This window comes from Galeopterus variegatus, unplaced genomic scaffold (genome assembly GCF_000696425.1).
Source record: "Galeopterus variegatus unplaced genomic scaffold, G_variegatus-3.0.2 Scaffold9328, whole genome shotgun sequence".
NCBI lineage: Eukaryota > Metazoa > Chordata > Mammalia > Dermoptera > Cynocephalidae > Galeopterus > Galeopterus variegatus.
The window spans coordinates 28976-51192 of record NW_007735439.1 but is presented as its reverse complement, the minus strand read 5'-3'; the positions used below and the strand labels follow the sequence as shown (position 1 = coordinate 51192).

The 22217-nt window shown below is 48.4% G+C and overlaps 1 protein-coding gene across 3 annotated transcripts in view; it reads left to right on the top strand.

The window, feature by feature from the left end:
• Window positions 1-20233, top strand: part of POMGNT2 (protein O-linked mannose N-acetylglucosaminyltransferase 2 (beta 1,4-)) — a 26312-nt gene extending 6079 nt beyond the window's left edge. The window contains exons 1-3 of one of the 3 annotated variants that reach the window (XM_008593555.1): window positions 3190-3228; window positions 17800-19589; window positions 19715-20233. In XM_008593555.1, coding sequence (XP_008591777.1) covers window positions 17904-19589; window positions 19715-19771 — 1743 coding nt within the window. In that variant the 5' untranslated portion in view covers window positions 3190-3228; window positions 17800-17903 and the 3' untranslated portion in view covers window positions 19772-20233. The other 2 variants (XM_008593553.1, XM_008593554.1) reach the window with 2 other exon arrangements.
• The last annotated feature ends 1984 nt before the right edge of the window (window positions 20234-22217 follow it).

Sequence of the window (22217 nt, the reverse complement as noted above, 5' to 3'; positions counted from 1 at the left end):
TATATAGGATCTGAACCTGTGGCCTTGGTGTTATCAGCACCACACTCTCCCGAGTGAGCCAGGGGCCGGCCCTTGAATGTTCTCGTTCTTAGGAAATACACATTAAGGGCTAAAGGGGCATGATGTCTCCAACTTATTTGTAAATGGTTTGGGAGAGAGAGAGAGTTTATATAGAGAGAGAAAGAGAGTATAAGACAAATGTGTCAAATTAACAGTTGGTGAATCTAGATAAGAGCGTAGGAGAGTTCTTTGGAGTATACATGCAACTTCGTTGAAGTTTGATATTATTTCCAAATAAAAAGAAGAAGAAAAAGACCTCAGAGGCTGTAGCTGGCCGGCCTGTGTTAGAGTCTCATCAATGCTTTCCGTGTAAACGTGGGCAGTTTTCTAACCTCACTGAGCTTTGGTTTTATCATCTGTAAGATGAAGGTTGTCATTGTGAAGTGGCAGTGGGTGTTAGCTGTGATAATATCGATAGAATTAGGAAAGGGAGGAGTCCAGGGTGACATTGTGGTGCTGAGACCAAAGTAAAACCCAAACCGAGGACTGTCACCTTCCTCTACTTGATGGTGCTGGGTTGCAGGCTCTCTAAGGGTATGGTAGGGACCACTAGTGACCTGGCCACCACGAGGCTTCACCTTCAGAGGGCTTTAAGAATGGTCACCTGAGCCTAAAACCCAAACCGAGGACTGTCACCTTCCTCTACTTGATGGTGCTGGGTTGCAGGCTCTCTGAGGGTATGGTAGGGACCACTAGTGACCTGGCCACCACTAGGCTTCACCTTCAGAGGGCTTTAAGAATGGTCACCTGAGCTTGTTAGGCTCCACTGGTAAAACCCAGGTCTCCTGGCAGCTCACCCCCAACCCCTCTCCTTCCTGGGCACTGCCATTCCTGTCCTGCAGTCCAGGCTCCCCAGTCTTGACCTGTTGGGTCTACATTGAACTGCACGTGACTTTGGGCTGACCATTGAAAACTCCACGGTTTGGAGGCCTCATGGCTTGCTGAGCAGACATGAGAACTGGGCACAGCGATGCCTGCTGTGGTCAGAGATTTGTAGGAGTCATTACCAATGGGGACATGTAGACACAAAACAGGTGCTCATTTTATCCTCCACCACCACCAATACACCCCCAAAACCTTGCTCAAAACTCACCCACCCTCTGGGTAGCTTCCCTGGGTGATTTCCTGTCATGCACCCGGGTGCTGTGCACACCTCCTGGTGTTTCTTTGTGAATGTCTGTGTTTCCCACAGCGGGTATCTTCTGACTGTCTTGATGACTTCAACCCTCTCAGACTGGGCCTGAGGGCCCATCTGGACCTGTGTGCACTTTGGGGCATGAGCCTTCTCTGTAAGAATTTTTTGCATTTGAATTTGCAGTTTCACCTAGAAAAATTGATGCGGACGTGTTCTGCATCACCTGTGTGAGCCTCACAAGTGAGGTTCACACCATTCTGTTCCCTGTTTGTGTCCCTGTTTATGACCATGTTGGTATGCAGCAGTGTTGCTCTGTGATGCCTGAGAGGACCAATGCAGGCAAATTAAGCTTCCAAGTGACCCATTTGTGCCAGGCAAAAGCCAGATGACATCATCCACGTGGAGAGCGAAGATTTCTTTATCATTGGAGGCTGAAAAGTGGTGCGGGGCCTGTGGGGGAGCTGTGGGAGGTCAGGCCGTCCCATCCCACGCTGGAGCCTTGGCTTATCCTCAGTGAAGACTGGTGTCGCCCATCTCACTGAGCCAAGCAGACTTGGATTTGTTGGGGGTTTCCCCTTTTGAAGGAGTTCCATAATTACTTTTTGATAAGGACATAGAGTCATAGTCATCAGCTGTTGACACAGGATTAAGGTCTCCAACTTTGTCTTTGTTTTGCTCTTTATACAAAAGCAAGCAGATATTATTCATATCAGGATTTTAGTCTCAGAATGTGAACTCCTAACTAAATGTTAAACATACCTTAATAATTAAACTTGTTAAGTTTTATGAGTACCACTCAGAGGCTGCGAACACTTTGCCAAAGGGTAAATACCTTTGTCAGAAAATCTGATCTCCTATAAATGTCTGAATTTATCAATAGCATTAGATTAATATTTAATTTTGGAGCACATGTAAGCATTACATTACGAATACAGTTCCATGTACTACTTCTGGTAACAAAAAACAAGGCAGGGGGAGGTCGGGAAGAGATCATTCCAAGGATAAGCTTGAGTTAGTGAAATTTGTTTGCTCTTAACTAACTCACAGTTAGTGAGTCACATCAGTGCAGGTTCAAAAGCTTCCATAATTCAGCACTAGTAATTCTGACTGAATTTAGGATAAAAATACTTTTCAATGACAAAAATTCTGTAATTTTCAGCTGGAACTCTTGAACAGCCTTGAAAAGTCAAATTGCTGTTAATAGTAATATAAAGCCTTCTATGCTGCTGCCGACTCCCCTCCTGGCCTGGCCCTGCCAGGTCTTCTGCAGCCTGGGTCTGGCAGGTGTTGTCAGTCCAGTCCCCCTCACCTCAGTAGCCCTGCTCTTGGGTGGGTGACTGGTGAACAGCTGGTTCTGGCAGTCCTGCAGCTGGTTACCCAGGTTCAAGTGTCGAGGCCATCAGGAGGGAGGTTGACTTTAGACCAGCGCTTACAAATGTGCACCCATTTCTACCAGGAGCAGTGAGACCAGCAGCCCCAGCCCTTGGGCCTGCACGTTGTCTTCACTCAATTTGAATAGTTGCCACAAATTAGAAATTAGGACATTTCCATTTTAGATGGATTTGTGGCTTCTCTGGAAAAGTCAGAAGAGTATTGTTAAAGACTGAATTGTGTTCCTCTAAAGTTCGTAAGTTAAAGCCCTAACGCCCAATGCAATTGTATTTGGAGATAGGGCCTTTAAGAAGGTAATGAAGGTTAAATGAGGTCATGAGGGTGGGGCCCTAATCTGATAGGACTGTTGTCCTTATAAAAAGAAGAAAAGAGACAAGATATCCATATCTCTCTCCCTCCCTCCCTCCCTCCTTCCCTCCATCCCTCTCTCTCTCCCCCTCCCTCTCTCCCTCTGTCCCCCCTTCCCCTCCCTCCCTCCCTCCTCCTCCTCTCCCTCTGCCCCCACCTCCCTCCACACATGCACAGAGAAGAGGCCATGTGAGGACACAGTGAGAAGTGATCATCTACAAGCCAACAAGAGAGGCCTCACCAGGAACCAACCCTGACAGCACCTTGATGTTGGACTTCTAGCCTCCAGACCTGTAAGAAAATACATTTCTGTCATTTAAGCTGTCTAGTCTGTGGTATTTTGTTATGGTAACCTGAGCAGACTAATGCAAGTAGGTACCACCAGGCCACTTTTCCTGCCAGGCCCTTATCGGCTGGAGCTTTAACCTGGGCATTGGGCCTCTAGGTCACATGGCCCACCTTTGGCTTTACTTTTTCCATTGGCTCTTAGCCCTAGTAAGCATGTGAGTTTGCACCCCCACTAGGCCTGGAATTCCTGGGGCTTTTACTCCTTATCAGACCTCAAGGCCCTTGCAGGCTTTTCTGTGCCTGTATCTGGGGCCGACCAGGAGTGGGGTCTACACCCTTCGCCAATGACGACTATCAGATGGTGAGCCCCTGCATACAGGTGGCCTCCATCCCAGGCGCACAGCTCTTAGTGGTGTCTGCAGGTGTACCAGCTTTATCAACACCTTCCTCCAGTGCTTCTTGGAACACATGGGATCCTAGAAAGAAGGATTCACTAAGTCCATGGGAATCGGATAATATTTAACTGCTCTGGGAGCTGAGAGAAGTGGTTTAAGGGGGTGAATTGGCAGCATCCTTCTGTCTCAGTTCCTAAAAGGCCTTTTTAGGCATGTTTTTAATTTTTATCTTTCTTTTGAAAAAACTTCTTGCTCTGTAACGCTTTATCCTGGCTGAGCCACAAGCTGTTTATTCCCCACACAAGTTGGGTCCTAAATCTGGTGCCTGAGGTAAAGGAGGCAGAGAAAGATAAACATGGTGACATTTGGGTATGCTGGTCTGCTTTGCCCTGGCATGCCGAGGAGATGAGGTCCACATGGTGTCTGGGTTGTTAGCATAAGGCAGTCCTTAGGATCCATGTTCAAATCCTGACTCCATTCTATACAACCTGAGGGACTTGGACGAGTTTGCTTAGCTTCTCCCAGGCTCTGTAAAACAGGGGTAATAGAAATAGTGTTAGCTTCTGGGCCGGCCCGGTGGCGCACTGCTATAGTGCGCCGCTTGGGAGCGCGGCGGCGCTCCCGCCGAGGGTTCGGATCCCACATACAGACCAGTTCCTGCTCACTGGCTGAGCGAGGTGCGGGCACAACACCGAGGGTTGCGATCCCGTTGCCGGTCCCGGTCCGGTACGGGCGCGACACTGAGGGTTGCGATCTGTTGCCAGACATGAAAAAAGACAAAAAAAAAAAAAGAAATAGTGTTAGCTTCTTAATGTTGGCTAAGGTACATATCACCATTCTGACAGGCCCTGGCAGGTGGGATGGAGGGCTTAGCATCTAATTAAAAACAGCCCCGCCCCCAATCTCAAAGGCTGGTTTCTGCCTAGTTGCCTGTTTGCCCCACAAGGTTCCCACTCATGTTTCCTGGTCCCATGACCTTTGCCCCAAGGGAGCTCAGTGCTTGGCTGGGTCTGGCCTCTGCACACATAGTCAGCCATGTCCAGAGGAGGACCCTGGCCTCCTGGCCGCCTGTGGCCACTGCCCCACATCCCCACCTGCTGCCCAGCCTGCCTTGGACCACAGGGATGCTTGGGAGAAGGGCAGGTGGCAGAATGATCTAGTAGAGAGGGGGTGAGTACCTGAGGGCTGAGGAGAGTCTTTGCTCCCCCCTTTCCTGGGACACAGAAGGGGCTCAGTAGGTAGCAGTGCTTGCCAAACCTGACTGCAGGCAAGGCTGGAGCCTGCACCACTGCTCGGAAGTGGGTTCACCAGGAGAGGTGGAATTAAAGGCAGCAGGTGAGGGAGAGGCAAATGCCAGCTCTGCTTTTGAGCCCTCAAAGTACGCAGAGGAGGATGGGCTTCTTAGGAGTGGGAGGGAGTTTCCCATCATTGTGGAGTAAGATTTGTGATGCTGGGATTCTGGCCTCTGCTTCCATTTCAGCAGAACCAGGTGACAGACGAAGTGGGGCATGGAGGTGTTTAGTCTGAAAGAATCCTTATTCCCTTGTCACTGGTGCCCTGGGGAGGCTCTTGGCACATAAAGTTGGCCTGAACAATTAGTCAAACATCAGGATCAGATAGTGTCACTAAAACCAAGCCACATCATGCAGAAGGCAGCAGCCTAGCCCCAAGTCTTTCCCAGGCTCCAAGGCCACCGAGGGCGACCTGAGTTCTTTGCCTCTCTGCCACTGCCCTGTTGTCACCGAGACTGGCAGCTTCTCCAGGCACTGGTAGCCTCCAGGAGCAGTGAAAAGTGGCCTGGAGAAAGGGGACGTCACTGGGTCTGATGCCCGTTAAGCAACCTGGTTCAGTTATTCTTCACAGTTTCGAATTTTCCTCCTAGAGAATTGTGTGTTTATTTCCAGGAACATTTTGACATGGTGGTAGGAAAGACCTCTTTATCTTCTTTAGGGTTAGGGATCTGATTAATGAACTGTTTGCCTCCATCTGTTATTTTGTGAAAACATTTCTGAGGATTTTGCCTGATCCTTCCATTCTACCGGCTTATGTTGGCTGCTGCAGTGCTGGGGGCGGGAGGGCACACGGGAGTGCAGGAAACAGACTGAAGTGTGAGAAATAGACTGGAAGGGTTTTACAGTGACCACTGATGGCCCAAGTACTTGTTGACTTCATCCTACCACCCCAGCCTACTCCGCAGTAGGTAGAAGTGCCAGGGCAGCTTTCCGTATGTCTCCACAGTGATGAAATATGATGGTATCTGTGTTAATGAAAGTTCCCCCAGACAGATCCTGAGACAAGGATTCAAGTGCAAGTAGATTATTTGTACTTGGTCCTGATAAACATGAGTAGGGGAGTGGGGAATTGAGACTGGGAAGGGAAGGCAGCCAAAAAGGGGTATGCTTTAGGCCTTTTACCATGTGGACAACTGGAGCTTAATCCTGTTGGGAACCTGGAGCTGGGAGCTGGTATAGCACATGCCTCAGAGGTATCCCATCTGGGGAGTGCAGGGGCATGGCCTTTTATGCACCTGTTCCCTTGCATTCCTGTTGTTGGTGCAGACTGCCTGGCTCATAAGCGATAAAGTTGTTAGAGACCTAGGCAATCCAACCTCCAGGACCCATGCTTTAACACCACGCCATTTCTATGAAGTGTTGGTCTGTCCATCCCCAGCAAAGCTTTCTGGTCATTTTCCCCTTGGAGGGGTAACTCAGGAACTTCAGGTAGCCCATGAAGGTCCATGTGGGCCAGTCTGTATTTGTCCTGCCTTCCATCAACACCATTCTGACAGGCCCTGGCAGGTGGGATGGAGGGCTTAGCATCTAATTAAAAACAGCCCCGCCCCCAATCTCAAAGGCTGGTTTCTGCCTAGTTGCCTGTTTGCCCCACAAGGTTCCCACTCATGTTTCCTGGTCCCATGACCTTTGCCCCAAGGGAGCTCAGTGCTTGGCTGGGTCTGGCCTCTGCACACATAGTCAGCCATGTCCAGAGGAGGACCCTGGCCTCCTGGCCGCCTGTGGCCACTGCCCCACATCCCCACCTGCTGCCCAGCCTGCCTTGGACCACAGGGATGCTTGGGAGAAGGGCAGGTGGCAGAATGATCTAGTAGAGAGGGGGTGAGTACCTGAGGGCTGAGGAGAGTCTTTGCTCCCCCCTTTCCTCATTTCTCTGAACGTCTTGCCTTCTGATATTCCTGAGTGTGTCTATTTTAGCTTTAGCTTTTGTTGGGAGCCCTTCTTGTCTGTGATCTTAGCAAAACGTGCATCAGCTCATGCTGCACGCACCTGCCTCCCACCTCCCCAGGGTGGGGTTATTTATTTTATTTTTTCCAAATATTAATTTATTTCTTATTCACTCTCTAGAATTCTCTTGTCATTTATAACAATGGTTTATTTGATTCTTTATTGTTTCCTTTTAAACTTTATATTATGTCAAACAAACACAAAAGAGAATCGTGTAAAGAACCCTGTCATCATCTTCCACGTTGATCCGTATCCCACTGTTGGGTTCTTTCTGTCTCTACGCTTTGTTTTGCTGGAGTATTTTAGAGGAAACCACATACATGTCATTTTACCTATAAAGACTTATGTTCTCTTGTTTCTTAAGTTATCTAACTTTTTTTATAACTTTTTAATTTGAGTAAATTTTAGATTTACAGAAAAGTTACACAAACTACTTCACCCAGCTTCCCCTAATGTCTTACATAGCCACAGTACAGTGATCAAAACTTTGAAATTCACACAACACAGTAACTAAACCACAGACCTTATTCAAACTCTGCCAGTTGTCCCACTAATGTTCCTTTTCTGGTCCAGGATCCAAACCAGGATCTCATATTATGTTTGGTTGCCACATCTCCTTAGTATCCTCTAATCTGGGACAGCTCATCAGTCTTCCTTGTCTTTTATTCAACTTTAACTCTGTTGAGTACTGGGCAGGTCTTTGGTAGAACATCCCTCAATTTGGGTTTAAGATTTTCTCTATTAAGTAACCTACAGACTTTTAGAGCTGGGACCAGAGCTAGAACTAGGGTTACCCATTTAGAAATACAGACTGAAGTTATGTATTTGGGGCAAGAAAACCACAGAAGTGAGGTGCCCTTCTCCCTGTGTCATATCGAGGGGTACATGACATCGGTATGTTCTTGCCAGTGATGTTCATTTTGCTTACTTGATTCAGGGAATGTGTGCCAGGCTTCTCTACTGTAGTTTCTATTTTTAACTTTGTTCTCAGCCCTTGTTCAGAAAGAGCCTTGAAGACCTGCACCAAGGAGGTGAAGTTCATGGGCCCGCTACTCTCCTCTTTGCAGGATCTTCAGGGAACCTGTGACTTCATCCTCTTCTCTTAGGGCCAGGAAGGCCCTTTGGGATGTCAGTGAGTGGGAGTTTTAAAGGACTAGCTTTGAGTCCATAGGGATTCATTTAAATTTTAAATCATCTACAGACTTTGGGACTTGCATTGCCATGAGGAATTCATAAGAGGGCTCCTGTGCCCCCTTCATACAGAGCATGACCCACTGGGTTACTGTGCTCGCTCTCCTGCATGCCCCCATCCTAATGCCCAGGCTGTCTTCTCCCATTTTGAGTCGGGGGACACTGAGCATGGCGCTCCCCCTAACTGGCTTTCTACCTCTCTTCTCCCAGGGAACTTCCATGCTGCTCTGCCCAAAGACCTGTATAGCTCCCCACTGACTGTAGGACAGAGTTCAAATTCCTTGATCTGGCATCACAGCTGTTGACATTCTGGCCTCAGCTGATTTCTCCAAGTTCCTCTCCACTTCTCTGTGTGAACCATCTACTCCAAACCAGACTGCACTGTTTGGTCTCCTTGGATCACACTCCCTGCACAGCCCCTGACCCCCTTCCTTTCCACCCTTGAGATTACATCTCTCTTCCCTCCAAAAGCTCCAGGGAACAGCCAAACCAGGACTCGTTTTTTCCTCAGAAAGGGTCTGGCTCTGACTGCCTGCAGGGCTTTCAGGAGACCAGCTTCTGTGTTTGCTGTGACACTTAAGTTGCCTTAGTCCTTGTTCTCTACCAGCAGATGGCACCAGTGTAGAAAATTGTTGAAGATCCTCTTTGGCTCACAATAAGTATGTTTGGTTTGTTTTCATTTCTCATAGAAAAGTTTCTTAGGGAGAGGGCTTCATTTACCAAAATTAGAAGGGTCAAGGGGAAACTGATGCCAAATAGCTTCACTGGGTTAGAGCACAGTGCTCAGAAACAGGAGATGCAGGCCAGACACCCATGCATTCACTTCTTGCTAGGGAGAGGGCTTCATTTACCAAAATTAGAAGGGTCAAGGGGAAACTGATGCCAAATAGCTCCACTGGGTTAGAGCACAGTGCTCAGAAACAGGAGATGCAGGCCAGACACCCATGCATTCACTTCTTGCACACTTGGCAAGCAGGTTTTCTCTCTGTACCAGTTAGAATGTTCTTGGCTGTGAGAAACCAAAACCCCACCCCAACCCGGCTTCAATCATAGGAAAGTTATGAAGTCTCACAACAGGAATCCAGAGGTTGGGCTCAGAGATGTCACCAGGGTCCTCTGTGTCACTCTTTTGTCCTGCCATCCTTGGCATTCTGCCTCTGCCCTCAAGCTGGTTTCCACATGGTCAGCAGATTGCAGCCAGCAGCCATGAGACAACGCCTTCTGTCTCTGTCCAGTGGGTGGGAGCATAGAATGTGACTCTTCATTCCTTCATCTGATGGGTCCCACTCTGGTAACGTGGCCCCAGAAGTAGGCTCTCTGCCGATCAGCCCTCTAGAGACACAAGATCTTGGCTTCCTTTGAGCCCCATGTGTCAGTGGGAAGGGTGGCTGTCTGTACAAACTGGGGGTTCTCTTCAGAGCAGGAGGTGGGGGGATGGATGCTGTGTGGAAGTGACAGTGTCCACCATGTCCTTTATTAATGCACATGACCTGGCAGCACAAGAAGCAGAGGGTTGGCAGCCCAAGGTGCCACAGATGACCCAGGTAACAACATTCACTGTCTGGTCTCCGTCTCCAGCTTCTTTGCAAGAATCCTCTCCTGCTTAGATTTAAAACCCTTTGTTTCAGATGACTGTGATGAAAAGTGACAGCTCCTGCCTCAGCGCTGATGAGTTTCTACTTCGAGTCAGATGAAGGCAGCCAAGTGTGTCCAAAATGTTTTAAAATGCAGATTTCTTTGGACCCCCTGGGGCCCTTTATTAACCATCTGGTGCCTCAAAACCTTTTTCTTTTTCTCTCGCTGCATACTTCATGTATTAGGTTGAACCTGATTGAATGAAATTGCTGTTTTTGTACATCAGAAGTAGTTGAGTATCAGTTTTCACGAGGTTCAGCGAACACATTATTTCTGAACTTCTCCACAACCCCCTGAGGTGGGTGCTGTACCCTTGTTTTTGCTAATGAGGAACCTGAGCCCAGAAAGGCCACACAGTAGGTCGAGGAGCAGCAGTTTGGCTTTTTCTTCTCAAACTTTTCTGGACATCACACATCCTCTTCTCAGAGCCAGGCTGGTTTAGGATATGATGTGACAGCTACTCATTGATTAATAATATCTTTAAAGGTGACTCCAAAAGAGCAAACCACCTAATTTATGGAGTTGGCTTCTGGAGACTGAGGTGTTCTGAGGTCCCTGACCCAGGCTTCGTCCCCCCATGGAGGTTAAGCAGGGGGTACAGCAGTGCTGGCAAGGGCAGAGCCAGCTGCAGGGCATGGATGGGCCTGCTGTCCATAGCAGAGCTGTGCCCAAGAGGGTTGGGAGCAGCATATCACATCAGACCTGGCCCAGGCCCTGAGCTTGGCAGGTGGGTGGAGAGGTGGAGAGACTGGGCTGTGTGAGGAGGCATCTGCCCTCATCCAAACCTGAATGTGCAGAAATTAGATAGCCAGGCCTGCTGGTCCCCCTGTTGGTCCCCGCTGCTGGTCTCTGCAGCCTTTGGCACACCATTGCTCCTGGAAGGCAGCACCGCTCCAGGATGATTAGGATGACTCTGTTTTTTAGTCCTGGCCTTACTGGGGACTTGCTATGTGACTTTGGAGAAATTGTTCCTCCTCCGTGTGAAATGAGGAACACGTGCTTAGTAGTGGCTAACCCTTGTAGCAGTAGAATTCCTTCTTAAGAACAAAGAACCACTTTCTCAAATAGAACTCTTATGGTACCTGTATTAGTTTCCTAGGGCTACTGCTGCAAATTACCACAAATTTGGTGGCTTAAAATGGCAGAAACTTATTCTCTCACAGTTCTGGAGGCCAGAAGTCCAGAATCAAGGTGTCAGCAGGGCCGTGCTTCCTCTGAAAGTTCTAGGGGAGAATTCTTCATTGCTTCTTTTTAGCTTCTGGAGGGTCCTGTCAATCCTGGGTGTTCTTTGGTTTACAACTGCATCACTCCAAAGTCTGTCTTTACCTTCACATGGCCTTCTCTGTGTGCCCTTTTCTGTCCCTCGTAAGGGAACTCTCATTAGATTTAGGTCCCATCCTAATCCAGTATGATCTCAGAGATCCTTAACTAATTACATGTACAAAGACCCTATTTCTAAATAAACTCATATTTTGAGATTCTGGATAGACATGAATTGGCATGGGGTGGGGGGGAGGCAGTACTATTCACCACAGTATCCCCAAACACAAAACAGATTAAAAGAGGCTGGTTCCATCTGGAGCTAGATGGAGGCCCAAGACCTTGGCCTCCCCACCTACCACCGCCCTTGGCAGCCCCCAAGGATCAGGGTCTGCAAACCACTAGGTACCCAAGAGTCCAGGCAGTCCTAGCTCATCACATCCCATACCTTCATTTTGGGGCTCAGGTAGTGTTTCTGGCATTTCGGTTCCCATGGCAGGTGACCTTTGAGTAGTCTCCTTTTAAAAGAGGGAGGAAAAAGAATCTCTGTAACAGCTCTCCCAAGTGACATCAGAACTCATATGCATGAGATGTGGGTGGGCACTGGTTGGGAGTTTGAACACCCCAACCTATTCCCAGGAAAGCCAAGATCACTGCAGGCAGAGCCCAGTGCCAGGCTGTCAGCTTCAAGGAGTAAGAATCTCTCCCCAGGCAAGTCATTGGGAAAGTGTTCCAGGGTCAGACTACATTTTGCCTGCAGACAAGGTAATCTTCCAAGCAGGGTCATTTGGAAAGCCTGAGTATGCAGTCTCTGGGAAGGGCCCTGGGACTCACCTCTCTTTTCTCATCCCTTCTGAGACCAAAAAATGAAGCCATTCCTTTGTATCCTGGCTTAGCTGAGCTCGTGTTTATTCCTAGCATCCTGATTCGTATTTGGTTGCTAAGCAGGTGAGGAGCTTTATCCTCATCATCCAGGCACCCAAAGGTCAGAGAGGCATAGTAGTATGTCCAGTGTCACACAGCAAAGTGACAGACTCGGCCTGAAGTTTTGCAGGGTTCTGGCTGCAACTTTTGGCCATCTTTTTTTCCTCTGTAGCACATGATGGCGAACATTCACATGTATAGCACACTCTTATGGGCATACTCAAATGTTGAAAACCAAAAGATATTTTACAGTGAAGTAAAGCAGAACAGTAACTCGTACCAGCTGCTGCTGGTTTTTTTTTTTTTTTCGTTTTTGTCTTTTTTCGTGACCGGCAACGGATCGCAACCCTCAGTGTCGCGCCCGTACCGGACCGGGACCGGCAACGGGATCGCAACCCTCGGTGTTGCACCCGCACCTCGCTCAGCCATTGAGCAGCCGGTCTGTATGTGGGATCTGAACCCTCAGCGGGAGCGCCGCCATGCTCCCAAGCGGGGCACTGTAGCAGTGCGCCACTGGGCCGGCCCAGCTGCTGCTGTTAATAAGGCATCACGAACACACAGGCTGCTCACAGCTGGGCAGTGGATTCTTGTGACAGCTAAAAAGCCATCCTTACCTTCCCAACTCAAGAAGGTGTGTCAGAAAGCAGCTGAGTAATGGTGGTATGATTATGAGGGTAACATCGAGACTACTCTAATTTATATACAAAAGAAATAGGAAAACATTTCCAGGCTTTAAAACTAACAACGGGATAATGTGATTCATGGCCTGGTTCTTTGGTTAAGAGCCACTTGGTTTTTCTCAAATCTGGCTGTATCCCAGAATCACCTAGGAGCTTAGTAAAAAAGCAGGTGCCAAGGAGACTTCGGGTTCTGGTCAAATGGAGTAGACACATTTATCCCCATCCCTCTCCCATGAATACAGCTAAAAACATTGGATGTTATGTGTAGAACATCAGATGGTGGAGAAAAGACTGTGGAACAACAAAGGACCCTGGAACTCATGGAACAACAGTGGTGAGTTCCCTGGGTTTTACTTCCACTAGACTGGGTACTAGAGAAGTCCACACCCAGAAATACAAGCGGGCATAGACCAAAACAAAGCCCCAAGGAAGCTTGGTCTCTCTTGTCAAAGGACTAGAAAAAGAGCACCCTAGCAAAACAGAAACCTTTTTGACAGTGAACGCCCTAGTCCTGCAAAACACCAGGGAAATTGCTTCACCCTCCCTCTCAGCTTTAATAAATGCTGAATGGACAGCCTAAACTTCCACCCTCCTCTTGTGGTAAACAGGTGTCCTACTCCCTCCCTGCCAGATGGGGCTGGATGGGAAGCCCTGACTTTCACCACTGCCCAGTGTTAACAGGTGAACAGGTGTCCTTCTCCACCAGTCACCTTGAGATGTCAGTAGAGTCAAGACTTCCATGCCCACCCAAGGGTAAAGAGTCCATGCTCTCTTTTTCCCCACCACCAGCACAGTTTGAGCAGAAGCCTGCAAAAATAGAAGATTTAAATAAGCTCCAGAATATTATAATATTATACTTAAAATGTCCAGGGTAAGTCTCAGCAAAGAAAGAAGACATAATTGGATAGAAATTTTAGAACTGAAAAATAGAGTAACCAAATTTAAAAATTACTGTATCGGCTCATTGAAGAATAGAGATGACAGAGGAAAGAATCAGTGAACATTACAATAGAATGAAAAAATTACCCAGTCTGAACAAAAGGGAGAAAAAGACTGGAAATAAATTAACAGAGGCTCAGAGACCTATGGGACAATACATTTTTCTTCAATCTGTTAGTGTAGTTGGAGTCCTAGGAGAGTAATGTGAGGCTGAAAAAGTATTCAGAGAAGTAATGGCTGAAAATTTCCCAAATTGAAATGCATAAACCTACAAAGTCAAGAATCTGAGCAGTCCCCAAAGAGGATAAGCCCAAAGAAATCCACACTGAGACACTTCACAATCAAATTTCTAAAAACTAAAGACAAAAACAAAATCTTAAGAGCAGCTAGAAGGAAACAGTGCATTACCTTTAGGACAACAGCAGTTCAAAGGACAGTGATTTCTCATCAGAGGGAAGTAGCACAAAATAATTTTTCAAATGTTAAAGGAAGAGAACTGTCACCCCAAAATTCTATACCCCATGAAAATGTCCTTCAGGAATGAAGGTGACATCAAGACATTTTCACTTGAAAGAAAACCAAGAGAATTTGTTGCCGGCTGATCTACCCTAAAAGAATGGCTAATGAAAGTTCTTCGAAGAAACCTAGAACATCAGAAATAACAGAAAGAGTAAAAATATGGGTACGTACATATTATGGATTGAATTGTGTTCCCCCAAAGTTTAATATGTTGGAGGCTTGATCCCCACTGTGACAGTGTTAAGAGGGTGGGAAATCCTGTTGTGGTAGTTGAAAGGTGGGGCCTTGGAGAGGTGATTGGATTGTGAGGACTGCACCCTCGTGAACGGACTGATCCATTCTTGGAATAATGGGAGTGGTTCTGGTGACTGTAAAAAGAGAGTGAATGAGGAGGTTAGTCTCTCTCTGCTCCACCACATTCTGCCATGTGAGACCTCTGGACTGCTGTAAAGCCACCACAAAGAGAACTCTCACCAGATGTGTTCCCTTGAGACTCTGGACTTGTCAGCCTCCAAAACTGTAAGCAATACATTTCGTTGTCTTTATAAATCACCCAGTTCTAGGTATTTTGTTATAAGCAACAGAAATAGACTAATACAATATGATACACTATTCTTTTCCTCTTGAGGAAATTATATGATACTTGAAGCAAGAATTATAGCATTGTGAGTCTCAGTGTATGTACAGGAAATACTTAAGATAATTATATTATAAAGGGGAAAGGATAAAGGAACCTAGATAGAACTAAAGTTTCTGTGCCTGCTTGAGAGGTAAAATGTCAATACCAGGAGGCTGTGATAAGTTACATAGATACATTGTAATACCTAAAGAAACCACTAAAAAGTCTATAGGAGAGGTACACTCAAAAACACTGCAGATAAATCAGGGTGGAATTCAAGTGCAGACATGCCTCATTTTATTGCACTTCACTTTATTGAGCCTCACAGATACAGCATGTTTTACAAATTAAGTGTTTGTGACAATCCTGCTTTGAGCAAACATATCAGCGCCATTTTCCCAACTTTTTTAGCAATAAAGTAGTTTTTAATGAAGGTACATACATTGTTTTTTTAGACATAATGCTATATAGCACACTTAACAGACTACAGTATAATGTGTAATGTAAACACAACTTTTATATGCACTGGGAAACCAAAAAATTCATGTGGTTTGCTTTATTACGACATTCACTTTATTGCAGTGGTCTGGAACCGAACCAGCTGTATCTCTGAGGTCTGCCTGTAATCTACAAGAAGGCAGGAAAAAAGAAGCAGGAGCAAGCAAGGCAGATGCCTGAGCCACACGCCAGACCTGCTGAACCAGGACCTCCAGGAATGGTGTCTGGCCCAGGAGTATGGAATTTTAGCAAGTGCCCCTTAGAATTCCAGTAGTCCAGCCTGGTTTAGACCAGTATTTTTTAAACAGCCAGTTGCCAACCTCATTAGTATGTTATAAAATCAATTTAGATGATCATGGCCAGCCTTTTTTTTTTTTTTTTTTTAAATGAACTTAGAATAGAATGGACTCTAGAAAAGAAAACACTGGAGTGTCTTACACCAGATCAGGGTAATTGTCATTTCCTGAAATTTGGTGATGGTGGTATGGGCGGTTATATAATACAATCATGCACCACATAGCAATGTTTCAGTCAATGGTGGACCACATATGTGATGGCAGCTGGTGCGGTAGGCTGTACCATATAGCCTAGGTGTGAAGTAGGCTATGCCGCCTAGGTTTGCGTAAGTACACTCTCATGTTTGCATAATGGCAAAATCATCTAACAACACATTTCTCAGAACCTATCCCTGTTGTTAAGTGATACATGACCATATATGCATTTGTGTGTGTTCAACCCTTGGGTGAGGGTAGGACAGAAGGGATCATGCCCCCAGGAATGGTCTTCAACTAATACTGGACAGGAGTTGATAGACACATATCCCAGCTTTCTCAAAGCAGTGACCTGCTCATTGATGTACCTCTGTTGACTTTCATCCCTTCTCTATGTCACTTCCCCAGTCTCCTACAAGTGTTTCTTGGGATAATTTGTCAAACTCTTTGGACTCAAATCCTTGTCTCTGACTGTGCTTCTTAGGGAACTAGCTAAAGATACCTTCTCTTTCTGGGCAGGTTTCACTTTTGTTCTTTTGATCACAGAGAGGTGGAAATTGTATCAGAAGCTAACTGCAGAGGAATAAAGGGGCAGGTAGATCCCTTCCCAGTGCAGTGCCCGGCAGACGTTAGGTATTACCCGTCTGCTCCTGTGTTGCTGAGAGTGATTCTTCAACTGTCTAAACAGTCCTGGGCCCCAGAGCAGGCGTGATACCCTTCCTGATACTTCTTAAAAGGGAGTGACTGCCCACAACCCCGCCAGGCCTCTCTGTAGGTGTGTGTATGTGGGCAAGGGTGTTTAACACTTTTAGGTTTTTGCCTCAGTATACAAAACATTTGTCAATGGTGACACCCAGACACAGTTCTCTTACTGGTCCACTGAGGGGGCAAGTTTCTTGTCACCTCTCCCCCAGAGTAACAGAGATGCAAAGGATTACTCAAAGCCCATTTCTTCTGAGCAGTGAGAGGCCCTGAAGGGGTTAATTTTCCAGGAACCCTCAAGAGAGAAGCATTCCTCTGAAAAATAACACTGAACTGGGGTCTTCTCTCAGTATTTATTTTCCATGCCAGAAAGTTACAGAAAAGGAACAGAGGTGGTTACAAAAAGAACAGTAAGATAATTGTCATGGCAACAATCATTAGGTTTAGCTGCACCAAGGACATCTGCCCTTGGACAGCAGTTTTGCTGTGTTACAATTTTTTATCTGCAACAGAGACTTTAGCCCAGGGAAAGGTTCCTGTCTTTCACAAGCTTAACATTTCTATGTGTAATTTTAAAAACTTAGGCTACACCTGAAACTACAGGGCCTCGGGAGCTAGGCCCTGTGAAATTCATTTGCTTTATAAACGTTAGTATCCTCCACAGTTTCTACCCATTCTTTTACGGGATTCTGAAAGCCAGCAGGCATGATTTCCCAAGGAGCTTTAAAGCAGGAGCAGGAGTTCCCTGATCTGCCCCTGTGCGTGCATGCATGTGTCTCAGGAGGGGCACACTGAGGTCTTGGTGTGCAACCTGGGAATGGTGCTCACAGGCCTTTAATGCCATTTGTTCCTATGGTAAAGAAACGTTGTTACCTAGCATACCCAGAGTGTCAGGCTCCTAAAGGGGATTTTCCCTATGGTCTATCATCACAGATACCTCTCTTGGCTAGCTTTGCTGCAGCAGTGCTTCATAACAGACAGTCCCAGAATTTTAGTGACAGACAATAATAAAAACTTACTCGGCTGTGTTGGCTGGTATTGGCTGGGCTCATTCAGGCATCTGGGGTCAGCAGAGCTAGACTAGGCATGGCTGGAGCAGCTCTGCCACATGCATAGTCACTCCTCTTGGGCCCAGCAAGTTAGCCTGAACACATTCTTCTCATGGCACTGTCATAAGTATAAAGAGAGCAAGGCCAGTCCAAGCTCTTTCTAAGTCTTTGATTATCCTCTGTTTACTAACATCTCATTGGCCAAAGCAAGTTATGCAGCCAAGCCCAAAGTCAAGTGCAGGGATGTGTACACCACCCATGGAAGTGACGGGGAAAGAGGGAATATTTTGAACTCTGTCTACCATACCTACCAATGTGCACAGTGTTTGCAAGGATCCAGTGGTATAGCAGGCACACACAGCCTAGCATGGTGCCTGGCACATGGTGGGAGCTTGTGACGTGCCAACTCCTTTTCCTTTTTATTCTCTCCTATAGGCTTTTGCTGGTCCTCAGGTGCCTGTAGGAATGGGTGAAGCCCACCTGGCCTGTGGCACTCCCCAGTGGCCATCATTTCACTAGGGCCCCACGGTGGCATTAGGATGCACCTCTCGGCAGTGTTCAATGCCCTCCTGGTGTCGGTGCTGGCAGCGGTCTTCTGGAAGCATGTGCGTCTGCGTGAGCATGCAGCCACTCTGGAGGAGGAGCTGGCCCTTGGCCGACAGGCCCCGGATCCAGCCCCAGCACTGAGGATCGACTACCCGAAGGCGCTGCAGATCCTGATGGAGGGCGGCACGCACATGGTGTGCACTGGCCGCACGCACACAGACCGCATCTGCCGGTTCAAGTGGCTCTGCTACTCCAATGAGGCCGAGGAGTTCATCTTTTTCCACGGCAACACCTCTGTCATGCTGCCCAACCTGGGCTCACGGCGCTTCCAGCCAGCCCTGCTCGATCTGTCCACTGTGGAGGACCACAACACCCAGTACTTCAACTTCGTGGAGCTGCCTGCTGCCGCCCTGCGCTTCATGCCCAAGCCAGTGTTCGTGCCTGATGTGGCCCTCATTGCTAACCGCTTCAACCCCGACAACCTCATGCACGTCTTCCACGACGACCTACTGCCACTCTTCTACACACTGCGGCAGTTCCCTGGCCTGGCCCACGAGGCCCGGCTCTTCTTCATGGAGGGCTGGGGCGAGGGTGCGCACTTCGATCTGTATAAGCTCCTCAGCCCCAAGCAGCCACTGCTGCGGGCACAGCTGAAGACCCTGGGCCGGCTGCTGTGCTTTTCCCATGCTTTTGTGGGCCTCTCCAAGGTCACCACCTGGTACCAGTATGGCTTCGTCCAGCCCCAGGGCCCAAAGGCCAACATCCTTGTCTCGGGCAACGAGATCCACCAGTTTGCACGGTTTATGATGGAAAAGCTGAATGTGAGCCACGCAGGAGCCCCACTAGGCGAGGAGTACATTTTAGTCTTCAGCCGTACCCAGAACAGACTTATCCTGAATGAAGCAGAGCTGCTGCTGGCACTAGCCCAGGAATTCCAGATAAAGACAGTGACGGTGTCCCTGGAGGACCACACCTTTTCAGATGTCGTGCGGCTGGTCAGTAATGCCTCCATGCTGGTCAGCATGCATGGGGCCCAGCTGGTCACTGCCCTCTTCCTGCCCCGTGGGGCAACCGTGGTTGAGCTCTTCCCATATGCCGTCAATCCCGACCACTACACCCCCTATAAGACGCTGGCCACACTGCCTGGCATGGACCTACAGTATGTAGCCTGGCAGAACATGATGCCAGAGAACACCGTCATGCACCCTGAGCGGCCCTGGGACCAGGGGGGCATCACCCACCTGGACCGGGCTGAGCAGGCCCGTATCCTGCAAAGCCGTGAGGTCCCACGGCATCTCTGTTGCCGGAACCCCGAGTGGCTCTTCCGAATCTACCAGGACACCAAGGTGGACATCCCATCCCTCATCCAAACCATACGGCGTGTGGTGAAGGGCCGACCAGGGCCACGGAAGCAGAAGTGGACAGTCGGCCTGTACCCAGGCAAGGTGCGGGAGGCGCGATGCCAGGCATCAGTGCAAGGTGCCTCCGAGGCCCACCTCACCGTGTCCTGGCAGATCCCATGGAACCTCAAGTACCTGAAGGTGAGGGAGGTGAAGTACGAGGTGTGGCTGCAGGAGCAGGGGGAGAACACCTACGTGCCTTACATCCTGGCCCTGCAGAACCACACCTTCACTGAGAACATCAAGCCCTTCACCACCTACCTGGTGTGGGTCCGCTGCATCTTCAACAAGATCCTCCTGGGACCCTTTGCAGATGTGCTGGTGTGCAGCACGTAGCGAGTGGGCCACAGCTGGGCAGGGAGGGGGTCCCTCCAGCCCAGCGTCCCCAGGTCCACTGACTCCACATCTTCAACAAGATCCTCCTGGGACCCTTTGCAGATGTGCTGGTGTGCAGCACGTAGCGAGCGGGCCACAGCCGGGCAGGGAGGGGGTCCCTCCAGCCCAGCGTCCCCAGGTCCACTGACTCCGTATGGTGACTTAAAGGAATTCCTCACTTATTTATTGAGCAGGACTGTGCTTCCCTGTCATCTTACTGCATCTGGGGTGTGGTGTTGCAGCCCTCCTCTTTGCACTGGAGAGATGGGAACCCGCTCTCCTCCCATCCTCATCATCCATATCCCAGAGAAGTTGCTTAGCAGGAGCCAGAAGAGAAGCAGAAGGAAAGTAAGAATCCCAAGGATCCTCTTTGGCTCAGTGATCATTCTGTTCCCTTGTGAATCCTTCTGGTTGATATCCAGGTTTCTGGAAACCAAGTAATCATGTGATTGGGTGGGTGGGTCATCAGCTTCTGTCACCTTGAAATTCACATGCAGCCCAGTGAAGGGTGTGTTTGGAACATTCATTAAATGATTATAAACACCTTAGTCAAGTCTTTTCACTGGATGGCAGGAAGGGTGGCTGGTAGTCAATACCCAGATGCCCTTTAGTCCTGATTGTCAGCCAGGGAGACACGGCAGTGGGAAAGCATCAGGGACTGGGAAGTGAGCAGGCAGGTTGGATTTCATCTTGACTGGCTGGGTTAATACTATCTTCCCATCTATGTAGGTTAAAGCCTAGAAGTAGGTGAGGAAGTGCCATATCCACCAGGGGTTGTTCTTAGGCTCAACTAGACGTTCAGATTCACTCACGGACCCAGACAAACCATACCTGGGTTCACTTAGAAACCATCCGATTCACTTAGAAGGATAGAGGACAGGATGCTCCACATGCCAAGTGGCTGCTCGGGGTAAGGAGACGATCCACACGGGTAGTTGTGGGGCCTCCTTGGCCCCATAGGAGCCAGTATCTTTTCAACAACCTGCAACCATAGTTCCCAGGGTCCTCCAAGTGACATGCCCAGTTTTAAGAGTTACTGCACTTAGGGAAGCCTAAGGCTATGGTCTCCTACCAGCTATTTTAGCTTATTCATAGTCCTTCCAGTCCAGGTATAGTTTATCACTCAGTGGTCATTTTTTCCATCAGCAGTTTTGCCTAATACCACACCTGACATTCAACTAATTGGGTTGTCTGGCTTCCATGGGAACAGAGCTAGAAAGTTAATCCAAGATCAGCCTTGTCCTGAGAGGAATTTTAGTCTTTTATTGCCAGGGAGACCCTGCTGCAGGCCTGACTCCAGTGAAGGGGAGAGGAAAAGAAGGGTGAGGAAGTGGCAGGGATTGGAGTCATGCAGTCACCAACAGAAGAACACCAAGGAACACCAAGCAGCCACCCCACGCTAGAAGAGGCAAGGAACAGATTCTCCCTGGACGCCAGGTGGCAGCGGAACCTGCTGACACCTTAATTTTGGACTGGTCTCCAGAATTGTAAGAGAATACATTTCTGTTGTTGCCACCCAGTAGGTAACTTGTTACAGCAGCCCAAGGAAATGAATACACCCCTGACACATTTCCTCTCACGTGGACCTCAGGTATTTGTCCTGCCCTTGAGAAAAGCAAAGCCAATGACTGGCTTCTTTGCCAAGAGAGTTCTTCCTTTAGATTCAAAGCTGAGTTAAATCTCCTCTCCCTCCATAGTCCACTTAGTTCTGTCAGTCTCCAAACTCTCCTTTTCTGGAGGTATAATTCAGGTTTTGCCAGAACAGGCTGTTTGCTTAATTCTGAAATACGTTGTAGAACTATTCCATCCCAATTTCCAAATAGCCTGGATGTTTACACAACCCCAGAGCTCCACCTTTTCCTTAACAGCAAAGGCTTGGAAAATGTTGTCCCTAGACCAGCAGCACCTGGAATTTGTTAGAAATATAGATTCTCAGGCCACACCCCCGACCTACTGAGAATCTCTGGGGTGGGGCCCAGCAATGTGTGTTTTATCAAGATCCCAAGATGATTCTGATGTGGGCTCAAGTTTGCAGCTACAGCCACAGGCTGATGGTTTTCAGAGTCCTCCTGGGCTCTCAAAAAGAGCAGCAGGTGCAGAGTCGATGTCTGGGAAGTGAGCAGGGGTAGCCCAGAGTCCCAGCACTGAGGAGGCTGCTCGGGGCTGCAAGGATGCAAATGGCACACTACAGGAATCAGAGAACAAGGCAGAGACCAGGTCCTCCCAGGAGGGGCTGCCACTCCAGCCTGGATGCAGCCCGTCATGCAGACACTTCGTGGTAGGTGGGCATGTCTGCCCGTCTCTTCCGACTGCCTCTCTCGGCCACTGGCACACTCTCTGGATCAACCACAACCTTTCTTGTGCCTTTCAGGCCTAGAGTGCCTGGAGGTGGGGCAGAAGGAGGACAGGCAGTGCATGTAATACTTCCCCCATAGCTGGTAGTGTCTGTCCAGCTCTGGTCTACAGGATGACAGAGAGCAGTCAACTTCAGGCCACTGAGGCACATGAACCTGCTCCTCACATCCCACTGGC